Source organism: Rattus norvegicus, chromosome 6 (assembly GCF_021556685.1).
Source record: "Rattus norvegicus strain SHRSP/BbbUtx chromosome 6, alternate assembly SHRSP_T2T, whole genome shotgun sequence".
In the NCBI taxonomy this organism is placed as follows: Eukaryota; Metazoa; Chordata; class Mammalia; order Rodentia; family Muridae; genus Rattus; species Rattus norvegicus.
The window spans coordinates 75,565,106-75,584,950 of NC_141539.1; the positions used below are offsets into that span (position 1 = coordinate 75,565,106).

Sequence of the window (19,845 nt, forward strand, 5' to 3'; positions counted from 1 at the left end):
TGATTTTCATGGCTTAGTTTACTAGATTTGAGTAAGCACAAAAATATCTTAGAAACAACTTAAAAGCAAGCTGAGTTCTTTTGAGAATTTTTATACTGAAGCTAGTAACAAACTAAAATATATTTGATCTATACTTACTTATATATGAAAAATGTTAGTCTTTTTGAAAAGGGTAATAAAATTCCAAAACCAAAAAAACAACTGATCAAGAAGGAAGCTAATAGAAAGTTCAGTTTTACTTTAGTTAGAAGCTAATTACCCAGAGGGAAACACACAGTAAAACTTAAACTTGGAAGTACTCTGAGCTTGAACCAAGCATAAGTAGGTTTTGGCATACCTGAGCCCTGACCCATTTGCCACATAACCACCATACACTAAGTTCATGTTCATAACGGGACTCAGAGGAGCACGGGCCACTTGCACATTATCTGTTTATGAGTTATTTGAAAGGAAAACCTACTGCTCCAAATCTACATAAACAAGTATTATATATTATAGATGTAATATAGACATATTATATGTATTTTATATTTGTATGCTGAAAAACTTTTGAAACCAACATTTAACTATCTCGTTTGCTATACAGAAAAGCATTAAAAAGGTTCGAAAATATATCCCAGTATCAAATAAAGTTAAGATTTGTATTGCATTGATACCAATATATACTCAAATGACCAAACTATATAAATGAACATTATTAAATATAAATATGTATTTGTTTTTCCCAAGAAGTCCCTTTACAATTTTGTAGAGTAAGTGGATAAAGGACAGTTTTACCAACACACAGACTCTTCAGAAGAGCAACGGATCTACCTGATGCAATGTGGGAATATACTAAAAAGTGCACACCATTTATATTAGGTTTGAGAAAAGTTTTAAAAGGTGAACATATTTATACCTAAATATAAAATATTCCTATGCGTCAAACATAGATAAAAAGACAGAGTTAGTAAAGATTCCCTATTGTGAAAATGTATATTGAAAAGTAAAAACTCTGACATGTTTAAAGCTAAATCTGAATTTCAACATTTGGAGGATCAGAAACGTGTCTTTCTTGAGTTCTAAGTTCTGAAATTGAGATTCTAATTTATGTGGCTGTTTCAGCTGACCCCTTCCAGAGGAGTATCGCATATTACTAGTTACCGTCCTCTTTATAAGATATACACTTCAATTTATAAGAGAGAATATGAACTTATTAACAATTTTTAAATATCTCATTAGAATGGTGTTCTTTTATCTCAACCATTGCTGGTGTAATACATTTTACCTCACTGTAAACCTGTATTTGTTTTTTGTTGTCTGCAACTGGGGTTCAATGCTATAGAGATGTGTTTAGTAATATGGTAATTTTCAAGGAATGGAAACTTTAAAATAATAGCATTTACTAATTTATTAGCATTTAAATTGAATGCTTTTAATCACATAAAAGTAAATGCATTAAAATACGTACTATTCTCCTAAGGTCTACCTTCCTTTACTTTAGTTTTAGAGACAGGTCCTAGCTTAGGAGCGCCTCCAGGCCACAATCTCTGCAGTGCTGGCCTCAAGCCCAGGGCTTCACATACATAGAGCAAGGCTCTACCAACTGAGCTAAAGTCCCAGCCCCATCATTTTTACTATAGCCTGTTAAATATTAGAAAAGAATATCATTTTTACTATAGGCTGTTAAATATTAGAAAAGAATAGAAACAGTTTACATTTTTCAATGCTCAGTACAATTGATGAGAGAACTTACTGATTCAAGCTAATGACTTGCTACTAAGTAAGCCTTTTAAATGCCCCCCCATCCCCCCGCCGCCAAAAAAAATTAGCCAGGACAGCTGCTGGGACCTGAACAGTAGCTTATTTATTGGGGTAACAACTTTTGCTAAAATCTACAGCACAAAGATTAAAATGAATCCGCCTTCTTTGTACAATTAGCCCTACTACAGAAGATGATTTAAATCCTGCCTGCCCCCAGGCTGGTAGACTGTAATAATCTACTAAGTGATCAAGATACCACTCCTTATTCCTTGCTCTACAGAAAAAGAACTTTGAACACTGATCCTTTCTCTTCTCTGTGTCTTTAGTACAGTGAAAAGGCACTGCCTAAATCCTAAAACTACCATGAAACTCATATCAGGAATTAATGGTAACTGGAGAACAATCCACTAAGGAAAAAGAGAAGAAAATGTAATCCTGAAATCCTTTATATTAGCTCAATAATCACTTTACAATATAGGCAAAGCGGTTCTAGTGGACAGATTCTGTTTTATTTTAACTATTTATTCTAAGTGAATGAGTTGTTACTTTTTAGAAAGGGTCTCAACCACGAAGCTCTGATTGGCCTGGAACTATTAGGCTGGCCTCATTCTCAGAGAGAGCCACTGCCTCTGCCTCCAGGTGCTGAGATTACAGACAGATGTCACGACTTCCAGCTCTTTTCATTTTCAGGTGAAGTCACCAGTTCTCCTAAAAAGGTCTGCTACTTATACAGTTTACAAAGTATCCAAAGACAACAATAGGAAGACACATGATTCCACCCCAGGTGCTGACCACCTGCTCACCATTGTGCAGCTCTCCTGTGACTGTGCCTTCTCCCTGTGGGCTGCCATCCTGATCTCGCCACTTCCAGTCAAGGCCTCTGATAACACGTGCTCCTGGAACCATGTACTTCAGGACTTGAGAACGCACCAGGCGCCTCTGCCTTCTAAGATTAGCTTCTGCTTCTTTAGCTGCTTTCCCTGTGAGATCAGAACGAGAGAAATATAAACCAAGCCACTTTACTAAACAGTTGTAAAAAGTTAAGAGAGGCCTCACGTCCTTTCATTACCGAGTTGGTCTTCACACACGCCATTTACAGTGCCATAGAGCTCAAAGCCAGAGAGGGAGAGGTAGTGTGTCTGTCCGCTTGCGTTCTTTCCCATCTGCTTCAGCCTCACATGCCGCCATCCTTGTTTTTCATCCTTTGCTGGGTCAAGTGGCCACGTTGCAGTTGACCTGGAAATGCATTTGACAAAAAGTATGTTAAAAATGATTTAATTGTCACTTAAAATTCGATTACAAAAAATAGAAAAGTCAGGCATGTTGCATGTTTTTAATCCCAGCACCCAGAAAAAAGAGGCAGACAGATGGCTGTAAGTTCAAGGCCAGCCTGGTACACAGACTGAGTTCTAGGCCATCCAGGGCTACATAGTGAGACTTTGTCTCAACAAACAAATCAAATTGATTACAAAAATGGATAAAACGTTAAATACCACATTTAAAAAAATACTTAGTTTATTTACAGTGTCAAATGATTTGGTTAATGCAAAAGGATGATGTTTAAAAGAAAAAGAAGTACATTTAAAATGAAATTTCTTTATAAATCCTTGACATTTTAAATGTATTAAAATTTTTAACATTAAAACTCAAAAAACTTTGCCTACTAACCCCCTAATGATAATACCACTTCCTTTCATGCTATATCAAATATGGAAATTAACTTAGAAGAAATATGTTTTTAATCTAATTGTGAAAAAAATAGACAGTATGGCTGAGGTATAGCCTAGCTCAGCGAAGCACAAGTCTTCTGTTCAATTCTTAGTATCACACATACAAAATTCATACCTATACCTACAGAAAAAAAAACTTAAGAAATCATAAAAATAAGAAAATTTTCAACTAGTCATACGGCTACAATAATACCTACTGCTAAGCAGTCTGACATTTGTTCGTCTTAGTACATGAAATGATGAGTATGGGGGCATTTCTTCCTTGTGTGCTTTTATAGCTCTCACAAGTACTCACACAAATACAATCAGCTTTTTTTTTTTTTTTTTGGTTCTTTTTTTCGGAGCTGGGGACCGAACCCAGGGCCTTGTGCTTCCTAGGTAAGCGCTCTACCACTGAGCTAAATCCCCAGCCCCTACAATCAGCTTTTTATGAAAATGTAATCTAAGCTTCATAAAAGACATTGTATTTTATTTTTTAATTTCTATTTTTATTTTAAAATATATTTTAAGCATGTTTTGGCTGCATGTATATGCACTGTATACATGCAGTATCCTCAGAGGCGAGAAGAGGATGCCAGATTCCCTGAGAATAAAGTTAAACAATGTTATAAGCGGCCATGTAGGTTCTGGGAACTAAACCCCATGTTCTCTGAAGAGCAATCAGTGCTCTTAACCTCTAAGCCATCTCTCCAGCCGCTAGTGCATTTGTGCGTGCGTGCACGTGTGTGTGTGTGTGCATGTGTGTGTGTGTGTGTGTGTGTGTGTGCGCGCTCGAGCGCCTGTACTACATGGGAGCACATGTCCAAGGACACATATCTGCATGCATTCTGAGGCTCAAACTTAGGTTATCAGTCTGGGCCTTTACCCCACAGCCACCTGGCTAGCCTCCATCTGATCTTTTTCATAGTTTCAGTAAAGCCAGTTTTTCCAACTTTCAATGTCTAAATTATATATCAAATGATTTATCTTTAGAAAAAATATTTTATTTCAATATTTAAAAAATAGAGCTCTATAATACACAATCATACAAATAAACAAGGCTCTTTACTGATTTCCCCCAATTTTCAAAGACTCCTCAACTAACCCTGGTTCATTGAGACTGCAGTCATCAACATGGGTATACAAAGAAGTCCAGTTCTGTCCATCTTTGGATACCTGGAAAACCCAGTTTCTCAGTGCAGACCTTCCATAGCCACGAGCATGACGAAGTGTGTATGCTGATGGTATTACCCAGACACCCAGATCTATGGCAAACCAGGCATTTTTATCATCATTGCTATGACAATTTAAAGCTGAATTATCTCGACTTAGTATGTCTTCCAAGCGGCCATATGGTAGATTTCTTCCTTCTGATGATGTCACGACTACAAGACCATAAGCTGCAGGATTTACCCATTCATATGCAGTTCTACACAGAAATAAAAATTTTAAGTTAAAAACAAAAAACAAGGAGAAATCAAGAAAAGGCATTTGTTCATATTAGTTCTTAATTCCAAGTTTTACACTGGGGACGGTGGTACGCTTCTCTAACCAAGCAGGACTTCAAGATCACTCTCAGCTACACAGCAAGCTGAAGTCCAATCTGGAGTACAACCTTAAACTTAAGATGTTCCGTGAACATCCAATTATTTTACTCTACTAACTAAAACTGTTTTCCCAGGTAAGCACTGTCACTTTAGCTTAAACGAAATAGCTTACTTTGCATTTGTTCCAATCCAGTAAATGATTCCATTTTCATCAAAATCATGCTGGTGCCGAAATATAAAATTTTGGCCTTCTCTCAATTTTCGAACAAAAACAAATGAGGACCGGTCAAAATCGTACCACTGCTTTGCTACCTAGGTCAAAGTAAACACAGAGAACTTTCACCCTAAGAACTCTATTTTAAAAAACATTAAGCCACCCTTTCCAACCTTTTCAAAGTCAATTGTATTATAACATAATAAATATTTTTAAAATAATCACCTAGCCAAGAGTTAAACACTTGAAGACTATTAAAAAAAAAAGTGTCCTGTAGCCAACGGGCTTTGCTCTCAGTAACAAAGGTTTCTCGCACTTGCTTTGCTTTGTTGCGAAGCTAGAGAGGCACACCCAGGGCTTTACATGTGCTATAAACCTCACTGAAACACATATCCATCCAGAGCACTTCTCATGTATTTTAATAGAAAAATAGCCTTGATTATAAAATGACTTCATTATAGCAAACAAAAACATTTTCTATCATCACTAGCTTCAAATACTTTTAAAGTTGTAATATTCAACTCAAGAAGTAACTGTCATTATTCTCTATTAAAAATAAAAACTTAGGTGCAGTGACTCACAGGTGTAATTTATTACTTTTTCAATACAACATTTTAAGATGGGAATCAGGGTCTGTTTCTGTAAGCCCGGCAGGCAGGAGGTGAAGCAGGGAGTTCAAAGACAGCTCAGCTGCATACTTAGCAAGTGCATGACACCCTGGGTTATAATAAACTATCTCCAAACAATGTAATGCTAATAAAAACTTTCTTGATTGAAAAAGAGATCGGCTACCCTGTAAGTAGCTATATATCTTTATTGAATGGTACTAAGATTTTGCCTACTATTTCAATATTAAATGAACATTAATAAATACCTTTATGATGAAGATATTGCTAAGACATGTTTTCTAAAACTGATTTCTAAAGTAGAATTCATAACCCTGGATATACATCTACGTGACTTCCCTACAAAGGGTTAAAATAGCACGGTGACCACCTATTCCATGAAGCCCTGCCTGCCACACAGAGCTCACCATTTTCAGCAGATACTGTTCCAGAGATTCAACTGTAGCTAAGGGCTCCATCTTCAGCATCCTGCCTGTCCGGTCTATTAATGCAGTTTCACCAGGTGCACGTTCCAACCGAAAGCGTAATCTTCTTGTCAGTATCTACACAAAACATCAACACTCTTCAGAGAAGACCTTGCTTTGTTATCACTGTAAAAGTGATTCACAGACAGACACAAACTGAGATCTAGTATAAGTACAACAAGCCAGGTAAAACCCAGTGTGGCGGCATGTCTGCAATACCAACAGTGGGGAGAATGAGGCAGGACAATTGCCACTTTGAGGGTAGCCTGGGTGACCTGTAAAACCTGGCCTCAAAAAAAGAAGAAAGAAGAAAGGACATAAGAAATTGAATCAATAAATGTTTCTACATGGCTTGTAAAAAGGTTGATGACTGACATTGATTATAATGAAACAAGTTAACTTGCTACAATTTCCAAACTTTAAGTAAAATTCTAAAGTACTTTCTCAGACAAGCCAGGAGTGGTGGCACATGCCTTTAATCCTAGCGCCTGGGAAGCAGAAGCAGAAGCAGGTACCTGTGAGTTTGAGGCAGCCTCATTTGCATACTGAGTCCAGAACAGCCATAGTGAGACCCCACCTCACCCCACCCCAAAACACAAAATTAATAAATGAAATGCTTCCACAGAAATATATATCTTATGTTATAAATTAGTTAAGTTTAAGTATCTAATCATGATACTTACTCCTTTGAAGCCATAACATTTATGATGAACTTTTCATAAATGTGTGCATCTATTTGCTTGTGTGTGTGTGTGTGTGTGTGTGTGTGTGTGTGTGTGTGTGTGTGTGTGTGTGTAGAAACCAATGAACACTCCATAGGAGTTGGCCTTTCCCTTCACCATGTTAGTTCTGGGGATCAAGCATGGCAGCAGCACTGACTGGCTGTAAAAGTCAGGTATTTGATTGTTTTCTTTTTAAATATTCTATTATACTTTATTTATTTAGCTGGAGTGGAGTGGGAAATATGGAGTCAGAAAACAATCTATGGAAATCAGTTCTCTCTTTATCATGTCGGTCCTGGGGATTGAACTCAGGTCCTCAGGCTTGGTTGCAAATGCCTTTACCTGACATCTCTCAAGCCCAAAAAGTTACTTTCAACTGTCAGCTAGCTTACATTACATTCTAGAACTTAGAATCACATGAGAGGAGAGCCTCCACTGAGAAGTCTAGATCAGTTTGTCCGGTAGACTTGTCTTAATTGATGTAGCAGACATAGCTGCTATGTGGGCTGCATCATTTCCGAGAGTGAAGAAAGCTACCTGAATGAGCCATCAGGCAGCACGGGCACATTATCTCTGCTCCTGACTGACGTGACGTCTCAAGCTCCTGCTTCTGTGACTTCCCACAATGGCGGACTGTTGTGGAGGTTTGAATGTATTTAGCCCAGAGTATGGCACTATTAGGAGGTGTGGCCTTGATGGAGTAGGTGTGACTTTGTTGGAGGAAATGTGTGACAGTGGGAGTGTGCTTGGAGACCCTCTTCCTAGCTGCCTGGGAAACAGTCCTCTTCTGGCTGCAGTTGGATCAAGATGTAGATCTCTCAGCTCCTTCTCCATCACCATGTCCGCCTTGCTTCCTGCCTTGATCCTAATGGACTGAACCTCTGAACCTGTAAGCCAGCCTTAATTAAATGCTGTCCTTTATGAGAGTTACCTTGATCATGGTGTCTGTTTACAGCAATGGAAACCCTAAGGCAACTATAATCTGGAATTATAGTCATTTAACCCCTTTCTCCCCTAATTTGCTTTTGATTAGTGTATCTTACCACAGCAATAGAAATGAAACTAAGATACTGGACTCGAATAAACTTAAAAATGCAAGATAATTTTTCATCTGATACATTTTAGCACATAACTGATTTCAGTAAGCTTTATTTCTGCATAATCTTAATTCTTACAGAAACACTGCTAATATTTACCTAGGCATTTGGTACACTCTGACCTTGCTTCTTTGGGCTTTACCCAAATCTCTGAAATGAAAATGTACATAAGGCCGGGGATGTAGTTCAGCCAGCAGACTGCCTGTCCTGGGTTCAACCAGCACCACAGACACCCAACATGGTGGCTCACAATTGTCATCCCAATACCTGGGAGGTGTAGGAAGGAAGACTGAGAGTTCAAGGTCATCCTTACCTACATTAAGGAGTTCAAGGCTAGCCTGGGTTGTGTGAAACCCTGTCTCAAAAGCCAAACAAACCAACAAACAAAAACAGTGAATAAGTATAAAATAAAAGGCACTGGGCAGCTGAAGAGAGGGCCCAGTCTTTAAAACCACTTTCTGGGGTTGGGGATTTAGCTCAGTGATAGAGCACTTGCCTAGCAAGCGCAAGGCCCTGGGTTCGGTCCCCAGCTCCGAAAAAAGAAAAGAAAAGAAAAAAAAAAAAAAAAAAACCACTTTCTGCTCTTCCAAAAGACCAGGATTTGTTTTCCGGCATCTACATGCAGCTTACAACTGTATCTTCAGTTTCAGGGGATCCAATGTCCAATGCCCTCCTCTGGCTTCTACAGGCATCAGACATATATGTCGTACACAGAGATGCAGACATAATACTTATACACAAAAAAAAAAAATTTGTGAGGACATTAGCAATCCTACTTAGATTTGAGGCAGTCAATTTCTAGTCTTTGAGACTATCCTCCAGGTCACGCATCAAGGATAAAGGCAAAAACCACAAGATCAATGTCTTTGTTTCCTACACATGGTCTAACTGAAACACAGAGTAGCCCTCCATAGCTTTTCAGGGTGTTTGTGATCACAGAGTCCTGGGTGGGTAAGCTCTGTATCGCTGGAGTCAGTGGCTTTCCAAACTTAGGTGAGTTTTGTTTGGTTGGTTTGCTTTTTGAAATAGGATCTCACTATGTAACAACTTAAATTTGGTGGTTACAAAAACTTCACTGGCATTGAGTAGGCACTGTTTGGCAAAATAAAGCACTAGCTGATTATTAAATGTTAAATTTAAAAGAAACTATTCTATACACTGTAACTATTCTATACAGAGTAAGTTAAAAGACTTCTAGGCAATACTAAATAGAGTATGTGACAGAGACCGTGGCTGGGACATCAGCAGTAAATGTGGTTTTGTTGTTGCTTTGGAGTTTCTGTTTTGTTTTGTTACATCTAGAGCTTGACTATTAGCAAAAAAAAAAAAAAATGAAAGAAAAGAAAAAGAAAAAAAAAGAAAAAAATGGAATGAATGATTGGGATATATCATATCTCTAGCTATATGTCTAAAACCAGGACATAAAACCACATGATTGGGGTTGGGGATTTAGCTCAGCGGTAGAGCACTTGCCTAGCAAGCGCAAGGCCCTGGGTTCGGTCCTCAGCTCCAAAAGAAAAAAAGAGTTCAAAGCACTCAGGAGGCTCCATCCAGCTCTCACCCTTCATCAAAGAAACTTATTTTGCAGTGGTCAGAGGTTAATACAAAGAACCACAAATGATTAAGGTCCCCAAATGAGACATCTATTAGCACTCCCAGCCAAGGTTCGGTAAACACTGAGGAGCAGAGGTGAAAAAAGAGTGTAAAAGCCATAGGTCAAGAAGAACTAGTAAAGTTTGCTTCTGGACACGGCAGGCAGTTATACTCCTGAACTGTCAACTGTGGTTGCCTCCATAATGATGCAAGCACAAGATCACGTCAATTGACCAGGACTGACTAGGAAGGCTAGTACTGACTCAGCACTGCAGCAGGAGCTCACAAGGCCCACTCCTGGCTAGGAAACAGACTGTCAACAGCTACTGGGAACTGTCAGTTTTCCCTCAGGGACAGGGCCGCTGGTAGTGTGCCCACGTTATAGTGGACAGCTCTATAAGCACATGCATGCAGGTAAACCCTATTTGCACTAGGCTTTATATCAAGATCTACACATATGACATGGAACCAGGGAGATGCAAGGAAGGGGCCAGGAGGAGCTGTAAGGGGAAGGGAAGAGGAAGCATTTGGTCAAAGTAAAATGAATTAATTTATAAAGTAAAAAAAAAAAACCTAATACAATGTTTTTAAGAGTTTAATTGGAAGCTAGACAGTGGTGGTGGCATGTATCTAATCCCAGCACTTGAAGGTAGGGGTAGGTGGATCTCTGAGTTTCAAGGCCAGCCTTGCCTACAAAGTGAGCTCCAAGGCAGCCAGGGCTACACAGAGAAACTGAAAACAAATGAAAAAACTTCATTTGAACACACAGGGTTGGGAGAGTTCAAGGTCATTCTCAACTACAGAGTGAGTTTGACAACATGAGACTCAGTCTCAAAAGCAAAACCCAAAACCTCCATGTTCAAAATACTTTCACCTGTTCTTTTTCTGTATCTCAACACAGTAAGGGCCTGATGGAGACTATGGTCTAAATGTCTAAACAGAACTCTCGAAGACGATTAAGTCCAGCGGGTACAGCCCTCAGAAATTAATTAGAAATTAGAGGGGTTGGGGATTTAGCTCAGTGGTAGAGCGCTTGCCTAGCAAGCGGAAGGCCCTGGGTTCGGTCCCCAGCTCCAAAAAAAAGAAAAAAGAAAAAAAAAAAGAAATTAGAAAGGAGGGTGAACATGGTGACTCATGGCGAATACCCAGCATGAGAGAGGCAAAGAGGCAAATGATCTCTTTGAGCTCCATGCTAGCCAGGACCATAGAGTGAGAAACCTTATCTCAAAGAGAATGAACCAAAAAAAGATAAAAACCTACTAGAGCTTGTTCTTTTCTCTTTAGCGTGCGAACTCATGGTTAGAGGAAGTCATAAATTAGACGCCAAATCTGCCGATGCTCTTACATATAAACACCCAGGCTCCAAAACTCTATCATATCTATTTTTTTCTTATAACAGTGCAACTGAACTAAGACCAAACTTGATTTACAATTTTGAATCTTTTAACTTGATTTTCCAACTTAAAAAATACTTAGTCTATAAAATATAACTTACTTATAATGGTTATTAAATATAATATAATTATATCACATAATATACAAAACAGATTTGAAATAACACATATAAGAGTCATTTAAAAGGTCAACTTAAAAAATCAAATGGGCTAGAGAGATGGTTCAATAGCTAAGAGCATGTGTTCTAGTTCCAGTTCCCAGCACCCACACGGCAGCTCATAACCATCCACGGTCCTAGTTCCAGGAAACTCAGTGTCATCTTCTAGCCTCCTCTGGTACTGCATACATGTGGTACATTTAAATAAAGGCAAGACATTCACACATATAAATAAATCTTTCTTAAAATATCAAGTGGCATTTAAACTAGAATCTTAAAGATTAAGGTGAAATTTTTCTTAATCCAATATGGAAAGTTTTTTTTTAAATAAAAGCAAAAGCATACCATTGTTCCTACATGCACTTGATTATAACAGCTATGTTTTTTATATTTACCTGGAGGTTATATGTGGATCCTGGTGTATCATACAAATGGAGAGGTAGTCGCTCAATTGATTCTAGTACAGCTATTAACTTTCGAATTAATGCAACTGCTGGTCTACTATAAAGATAAAAGTGCTTTTAGTAATTCATGTAAATATTCACATACAACTCTCAGTCACCAACTTCATATAACCTGCTTTCTTTAGGAGTGAAAACACAGGGTGCATTAGACACCTCCCTTCCTTACCTTTATTTTTTGTGTGACCAATAAAGAAGTCAGACAACAACTTGCAGGAGTGGTTTCTCCTTTCACCATGTGAATTTCTGGGACTGAACTCAAATCACATACACTTAGCAATTTCTGAGTGGTCCAAGATACTCTTCTAACTCAAATTTCCTTCATTTAAGATTAAAATATTTGGTCTAGAGGAATGGCTTAATAGCTAAAAGTATTTGCTGCTCTCACAGAGGGCCTGGGTTTAGTTCCCAGCACCCTACCAGGGGGCTCCTAACCACCTGCAACACCAGCTCTAGGGGATCTCATGCCCTCCTCTGGCCTTTGAGGGTAGTACCTGTGTTTACACATAACCACAAACAGACCCTCAAAAAGAAAAAGTAAAACTTAAGACTAAAATATTTAACTTCTATAATAAAAATGTCAGTTATATACTAAGTATATGTATATTTTTATATTTAGCCAGCTATAATATGTTATATTTAGTAAGTTTTTTTCCTTCATTTTTTTCCCCTTTGGGGATGTGTGGTGACAGGGTTGCTCTGTAGCCCTGGTAAGCCACTCAGGGCGAGCATTACATATATGTTGCCAAAATACCTGGCTTAATATAGAAATATTTAAATTAATTGATGTCCCCAAAGATATCATGCACACTCAGTGAAATGTCACTTACTGTAGAAGAAATTCTACCACATTCAAAGTAGGAAAAATGGTGCAATGTACCATCATCAACCAAAAACACAGCTTAAATAATCTGCTACTAATGGCCAATCTACTTTTTTTTGAGACTCCTAGAAGAACTCATTTCATTTATTTTGAAGAAATGATAGCGTGGCATTTCTTCCAAAGGTATTTTAACTGTATGTCCATGCAACAGGATAAAGTATCCCTGTCACAGCTAAAGAAGTAACGATTACCACTTAATGTCCAACATTCAGCCAATGCCCAAATTTTCTTTATCTTCTTTTTTAAAGATAATATAACAGGAATTCTTTATTTAGCTCAGGTTGGTCTTGAACTCCTGCTGTCATCTCCTCAGGCATAGGAATACAGGTGTGTGTGACACCCAGCTTTTTGTAATTGTGAAACAAATGCTTAACTATGTAGTCCAGGCTGCCAGAAAACATTAAATAGCTTGACTGCATCTTAAACAGCTATGAACCCCAAGTGATCAGCTGAGGCCCTGACTGACAGGTTTTACTTTCTCCTACTAGACTGATTTATTAAGTGACTTTCATTGAATAAAATAACTCCCCATGTGTGTATAAACACAGACTTATTTAAAGCATATCAAGTATATGAACACTACAAGTAACAAAGTAAAAGAAATTTGGGATTCATTTTTGGTTTTGGCTGTAGGTATTAAATCAAAGCCTTGCATATGAAAAGCTTGTGACAAGCATGAACAAGCATGTGACAAGCATGTGACGAGCATGTGACAAGCATGAACAAGCATGTGACGAGCATGGACAAGCATGTGATGAGCATGGACAAGCATGTGACGAGCATCCCTGATGGATGCGCATTCCCTTTCTCTGCCGTTTACCTTTCATCATCTTCACTTTCACTGAAGGCTGTTTTGAAGACATTTATTCTTTCTACCAGTTGACTGCAATCTTGCTTCATATCCAAATCTATACTCTAAAGAAAAACAAAAAGTAGATCAAATAAAAATATATTTATAGATTTTACTGTAAATTATTAGAAGTTTATAAACACATGAATATTATAAAATTATGAAGACAATTTCAGTAAACTAATTACTCATTCAGTTTTAAATTAAAAAGAGAAACAAAGCCTCCTGTGAGTTCAGTGGGCAGTGACTGACTGACATGCAGGCGCTTCTCTTCCCTGATGCTAACAACGCTCTCATAGGAGCATTTCCAAAGGCCCACTGACTGAATGAGAATCAATTAAATGCCAGGCTTAACAGGTATTAATAAATGATATCAATTATTACTATAATTTCAATAAATAGAAATAATATAAAAGGTAAACTATGAACTTGAGACCCATTGAAGTTAAAGATTTTAAGAAAATTCAAACTTTATCAACAAATTACAAACATACGAATTAAAAATTAAGGGGTTGGGGATTTAGCTCAGTGGTAGAGCACTTGCCTAGCAAGCTCAAGGCCCTGGGTTCGGTCCCCAGCTCAGAAAAAAAGAAAAAAGAAAAAAAAAAAAAGAATTAAAAATTAAAGTGAGATCCTGGCGGGGGCGAGTGTGGGGTGGTGGTACAAGCCATTAATCCTAGCATTTTGGAGGCAGAGGCAAGTGGATCTCTCAGGTTGAGGCCAGCTTGGTCTACAGTGTGAGTTTCAGGACAGCCAGTGATTCACAGAGAAACTCTGTCTCAAAAAGCCACTCCCCCAGAAAAAACAGAAAAGAGAAAGAATTGTGGTAAAGGAACTGGAGACAGGGCTTGGCAGTTAGAGCATGGCTGCTCTTTCAGAGACCTTAGATGCTATTCCCAGCACCAACATCTCTGCTCATCTCTGCCTCTAACTCCAGTTTCCAGGGGATCCGATGCCCTCTTGTGGACTGCATGGACACTGCATGCATGTGTCATACATGCACGCACACACCCACACATAAAACAATTTTAAAATTTCAAGTTAAAAAAAGGAATTAAAATGACAAGCGGAACTGACATAAGAAAGCTTTTCTTTAGTGAAATAAGGGAAGATATTTTTATAAAAACAGATACAGTAGATCAAGTGTAAGAAAAATGATTATTAATAAATGGTCACATTATGCTTTCTAACACTGTTTTACAAAGTAATTTCATGCATATGATTTAATTACTAAGGTACTCTATTTTAGGTAGCCTCTGAGGAAATTAGAGCACTAAATGTTTAGTCTTAGAATAGTGTTTTTTCAACAAACCCCTCACTAAAGCTGAAAAACTTAAAATCAAGTAAGTTCAATTATTTCATTCCATTGGCTTAATGTAATGATGTAACTTAAAGCAAAGTAATTAGAATATTAACATTTACGTAGTGTTAAAATATTTCTTGAACATCAATACTTAATCAATGTACCAAAGGTTCGGCCACCAACGCTTTTGCTTTGCAGTGCTAACTACACTTACACTGTTCAATACAGTGAGCAGGGCTTGGACTAAGCCACTGCTGCACATCTCATATGGGGAGATCGTGCTCTCATCCTTCAGAAGCACAATCAGGTTTTCTAATGCTGTCTTCATTAAGTCTCGCCATGTGTTTTCACCTTCGATGCACTGGAAGACAGAGAGATAAACAACGTAAAACTACACAGTCCTCTAGAAGAGAATAATGCCGCCATGAAGATGGGATAATATAACACTAGATTAGAAGCTCTTACTAGTAAAGCGAATTATTCTGCACAGGCCAGCAACATTTGTTTGTAAAAAGCATGTGGTAAATATTTTAGAGGGTTTTTTAGAATATTTTAGTTATGTAGGCAGTAGGGGTTACACTGTACGCTGGGGCCTGTAGAGACCCAGGGCATCAAATGCCCGCAGAGCTGAAGTTACAGATGGTTGTGGGCCACCCAACTTGTATGCTAGCAACCAAGGTCGTCTACAACAGCAATCTGAGCTTTAACTTCTGGGCTCTCTCTAGCCCTACTACTAGGTTACAGTAAGTCACACCTCTCCTCAGTCCTGCTGTACTGCATAGCACGTCCATTAGCCTGGCTTACTGTAATACCACAAAGCACTCCCAGAAAATGTGAGAACAAACAAGCATGCTACGAGCAATCAAACCAATTCAACAAAAGTAATATTCGATCTTCATATAACTGCCATGTACCACCAAAGTTCCCTTTTTTAAAACATAAAAACTGGGGTCTAGAGAGATAGCTCTGGTTAAGAGCACCTATTGTTCCTGCAGAGAACCTGGTTCACTTCCCAGCATGTACATGGTGGCCCACAACCATCCATGACTCCACCCCAGGGAATCCTATGGCCACTTCTGACCTCTGCTGGAATGTACATACAGAAGGCAGACACTCACACATAACATAAAAGTAGCTTTAAAAAGCATAAACATAAAAACTGTCCTTGCCTCATAAAACCACACAGAACTAGGTGTAAGAAAGATCTGTTTGTGGAGCATAACTTCCTGGTTGTTACCACTCAGAACATAAAAGTTATATGGGAAGGAGCAGGGCAAGAAGAGGACATAACACAAACTAAAATTCATTGTTCATCTCAAAATCCAGAGACTGAGACTAAAGCATACAAGCCTAGAAACCCAAGCACTTGGGAGGATGAGGTAAGAGAATGATGAGTTCTAGACCAATACGTAAGACATGGAGGTGCACACCAGGAATCTCTGCATGTGGGAGCCTTTGGCCAGAGGACCTCCTCAAGTTTGAAACCAGCCTGGCTAGACGGCTACATAGCAAAACCTTGCCCCCGAATATAAAGAGTAGGGGCTGGAGAGCCTCGGTGGTTAATCGCTCTCGCAGAACATCCAGGTTCAGTTCCCAGCACCCACATGGGGGTTCACAAAAACAATTATCTGTAAAAGCAGATCTAGGGGTTTTGACTGATGCCTTCTGGCCACTGTGGGTACCAAACACATATGTGGCGCACAGACATACAAACATACAAACACATTTTTTTAAAAATCTGAAAACAAAAGAGCTTGACATACTTGTCTATTCGTATGAAGTTCCCAAGATGACTCCAACTGAGTTGCTATATTTCTGAGTGTTACCACCACTCCACGAGGCATGCTTTCCACAGCTTTAAAGTGGTCATCATACAAATCTCGGGCCATAGTTCGTACCTATCAAAATAAGCAAAGTAATTATGAATCTCACTACAATTAACAGCTTAACCGACTTTTGAGCTCATTCTTTTCCCTCGGCTCTCGGCCCTCCCCCCAGGCACTTGTTCACAGAGGTTAGGAAAGGAGACTGAGGCTGAGGTACGTAGCTCAGTAGTCTGCTTAACATGAACACACGAAATCATTCCTCACCCCCATAGACATACAAAAAAGAGCCATTTTGTCCTATGTCAACTTCCACACTGTTGTTATTCCCACACAAATGTTCTCATTGCTGGAAAAATTCTCTAATAGATGTTCAATGTTTGCTAAAATAACTTTTTAGAATGTCCTACAGTGTCCTTTCTTTTAAAAAAAGTAAAAGTAGGAGTTGGGGATTTAGCTCAGTGGTAGAGCGCTTGCCTAGCAAGTGCAAGGCCCTGGGTTCGGTCCCCAGCTCTGAAAAAAAGGAAAAAAAAAAAAAAAGTAAAAGTTCAGTTAACTAATTAGAAATACAGATTAATACCAACCCTCCCCTAAAAGGAAAATCAAACCACTTATAATTAATTCTAACAATGAATGCTTACCGTTTTTATTACTCTGGAATATAACAAGTTTCTAAATCTTACTCACATATCACATACTTAAGAAGTTACTGTTCTTTATGAAATTCGTAGGCAAATGGTTGGAACTGGAAAACATCATCCTGAGTGAGCTAACCGAATCACAGAAAGACATACATGGTATGCACTCACTGATAAGTGGCTATTAGCCCAAATGCTTGAATTACCCTAGATCCCTAGAACAAACGAAACTCAAGACGGATGATCAAAATGTGAATGCTTCACTCCTTCTTTAAAAGGGGAACAAGAATACCCTTGGCAGGGAAGAGAGAGGCAAAGATTAAAACAGAGACTGAAGGAACACCCATTCAGAGCCTGCCCCACATGTGGCCCATACATATACAGCCACCCAATTAGACAAGATGGATGAAGCAAAGAAGTGCAGACCGACAGGAGCCGGATGTAGATCGCTCCTGAGAGACACAGCCAGAATACAGCAAACACAGAGGCGTATGCCAGCAGCAAACCACTGAACTGAGAATAGGACCCCCGTTGAAGGAATCAGAGAAAGAACTGGAAGAGCTTGAAGGGGCTTGAGACCCCATAGGTATAACAACGCCAAGCAACCAGAGCTTCCAGGGACTAAGCCACTACCTAAAGACTATACATGGACTGACCCTGGACTCTGACCCCATAGGTAGCAATGAATATCCTAGTAAGAGCACCAGTGGAAGGGGAAGCCCTGGGTCCTGCTAAGACTGAACCCCCAGTGAACTAGACTGTTGGGGGGAGGGCGGCAATGGGGGGAGGGTTGGGAGGGGAACACCCATAAGGAAGGGGAGGGGGGAGGGGGATGTTTGCCCGGAAACCAAAGAATTATTATTAAGTATTAAATAAATTAAAAAAAAAAAGAAGTTACTGTTTTTAACCATAAGAAGGGATGATCTGACTATTGAGTATTAGTAATTTATCATTGAAGTAAAAGTCAAAGTGCATAAGAGAACAACCCATACAAAGATGGTAAACTTTAGTGCATGACACTACTCACAAGTGTTACACTATTGAATAATTTTACAAATTATGTAAATTACATTAAAGAAACAACTATTTGTATAATTAACAATTGTAAATATAGTTTAATTTGATTTTAATTATAACTCTAATACAAAAGAAAACAAAATATCCTTTAAGCACTAAAGGGGCTAGAAATATAGTTCAGAGATTAAGAGTACACATGCTTGCAAAGGACCTGAATCTGGTACCCAGTACTCACAATGGATGGCTCCAAAGGATCTGATGCCCTCTTCTGGCCTCCATGAGCAGCATCCACATACAGGTGGTGGACACACACACACACACACACACACACACACACACACCCCACAAATAACGTACGCTCCCCCTCCCCACTTTGAACCAGGGCTTCTCTGTGTAGCTCTGGCTGTCTGGCTGTCCTGAAACTAGTTCTGTAAACCACGCTGGCCTCAAAGTCACAGAGATCCACCTGTCTCTGCCTGCTGAGGGCTGGGATCATTAGCACACACCAACACACCAGACTTGAATCATTCCTTGAAAGTACTTAATAATACGTTTCGATTTTAGTTTGGTATAGCTTTCTATATTAAAAGATAGCAAGGCCTAGATTATACTATGTAAAACAATGTTATAAATAAAGGTTAAAATCACTCATGCCTAAAATAAATATATTTTGAAACATGCCAATAGCCCACTGGTTATTGACTTGTCAATTTCAAATCACAAAATTGTGGCTGACGTCTGTAATCCCAGCAACCAGAAGGCCTGAAGCCCAAAAACTGCCAAGAGCTCAAGTCTGTATGATACACCATAAGCCTTTGTCACAAAAAAGGAAAAGGTAAACCAATCAAGAGCTAGTACACAGCTCAGTAATAGAATGCTTTCCTAACACTGCACAAAACTCCAGGACTTATCTTCAGGAATGAGAAAAGGAAGGAGGATATGGATGGAGTGAAACATTAATCCTATCTAACTTTACAAGAATAAAAATGTAGGATTGAGCCAACACTCTCACTGACATATAACTTCATGATCAGATTTCAGCTAGCTGTGAATCTGATGTGGTTGACAGATACACCAAAGAGCCAAGCACACTGTTCTTTAAAAACCAGACATTCCAAACCCAAAACTTTGAACTAACAATGTAACACCACAAATTAAAGGCATCATCATATAAAGACTGGGGACAGAGCTCAATGGTACAGCACTTGCCAAGACTGCATAAGGGCATAATGGGTTCCATCCTTAGTGCTGAAATTAAGACTATTGTAGAATATTATTTGTATACATATAAAATAAATTGGTTTTGGTTTTTTAAATTTATTTATTTATCATATATAAGTACACTGTAGCTATCTTCAGAAATACCAGAAGAGGGCATCAGATCTTATTACAGATGATTGTGAGCCACCATGTAGTTGCTGGGATTTGAACTCAGGACCTCAGGAAGAGCAGTCAGTGCTCTTAACCACTCAGCCATCTCTCTAGCCCCTGGTTTTGGTTTTTATACCACTAAGAATTAGTCACAGGACCCCACACATGTTAGGCAGGTGCTCTAACACATTTCCTTAGGAGAGGACCCAGGTCCTCCCCTCAGGATAACTCA

The 19,845-nt window shown here is 38.8% G+C and overlaps 1 protein-coding gene across 8 annotated transcripts in view; it reads right to left on the bottom strand.

Moving 5' to 3' along the window:
• Hectd1 (HECT domain E3 ubiquitin protein ligase 1) overlaps positions 1 to 19,845 on the bottom strand; it is a 90,129-nt gene that overhangs the window by 25,563 nt on the left and 44,721 nt on the right. For all 8 annotated transcript variants that reach the window (NM_001419839.1, NM_001419840.1, NM_001419838.1 and 5 more), the window contains 9 exon segments: positions 2,547 to 2,723; positions 2,813 to 2,979; positions 4,558 to 4,881; positions 5,172 to 5,311; positions 6,247 to 6,381; positions 11,663 to 11,768; positions 13,432 to 13,526; positions 14,979 to 15,125; positions 16,528 to 16,662. In NM_001419839.1, the coding sequence (NP_001406768.1) occupies positions 2,547 to 2,723; positions 2,813 to 2,979; positions 4,558 to 4,881; positions 5,172 to 5,311; positions 6,247 to 6,381; positions 11,663 to 11,768; positions 13,432 to 13,526; positions 14,979 to 15,125; positions 16,528 to 16,662 (1,426 nt within the window).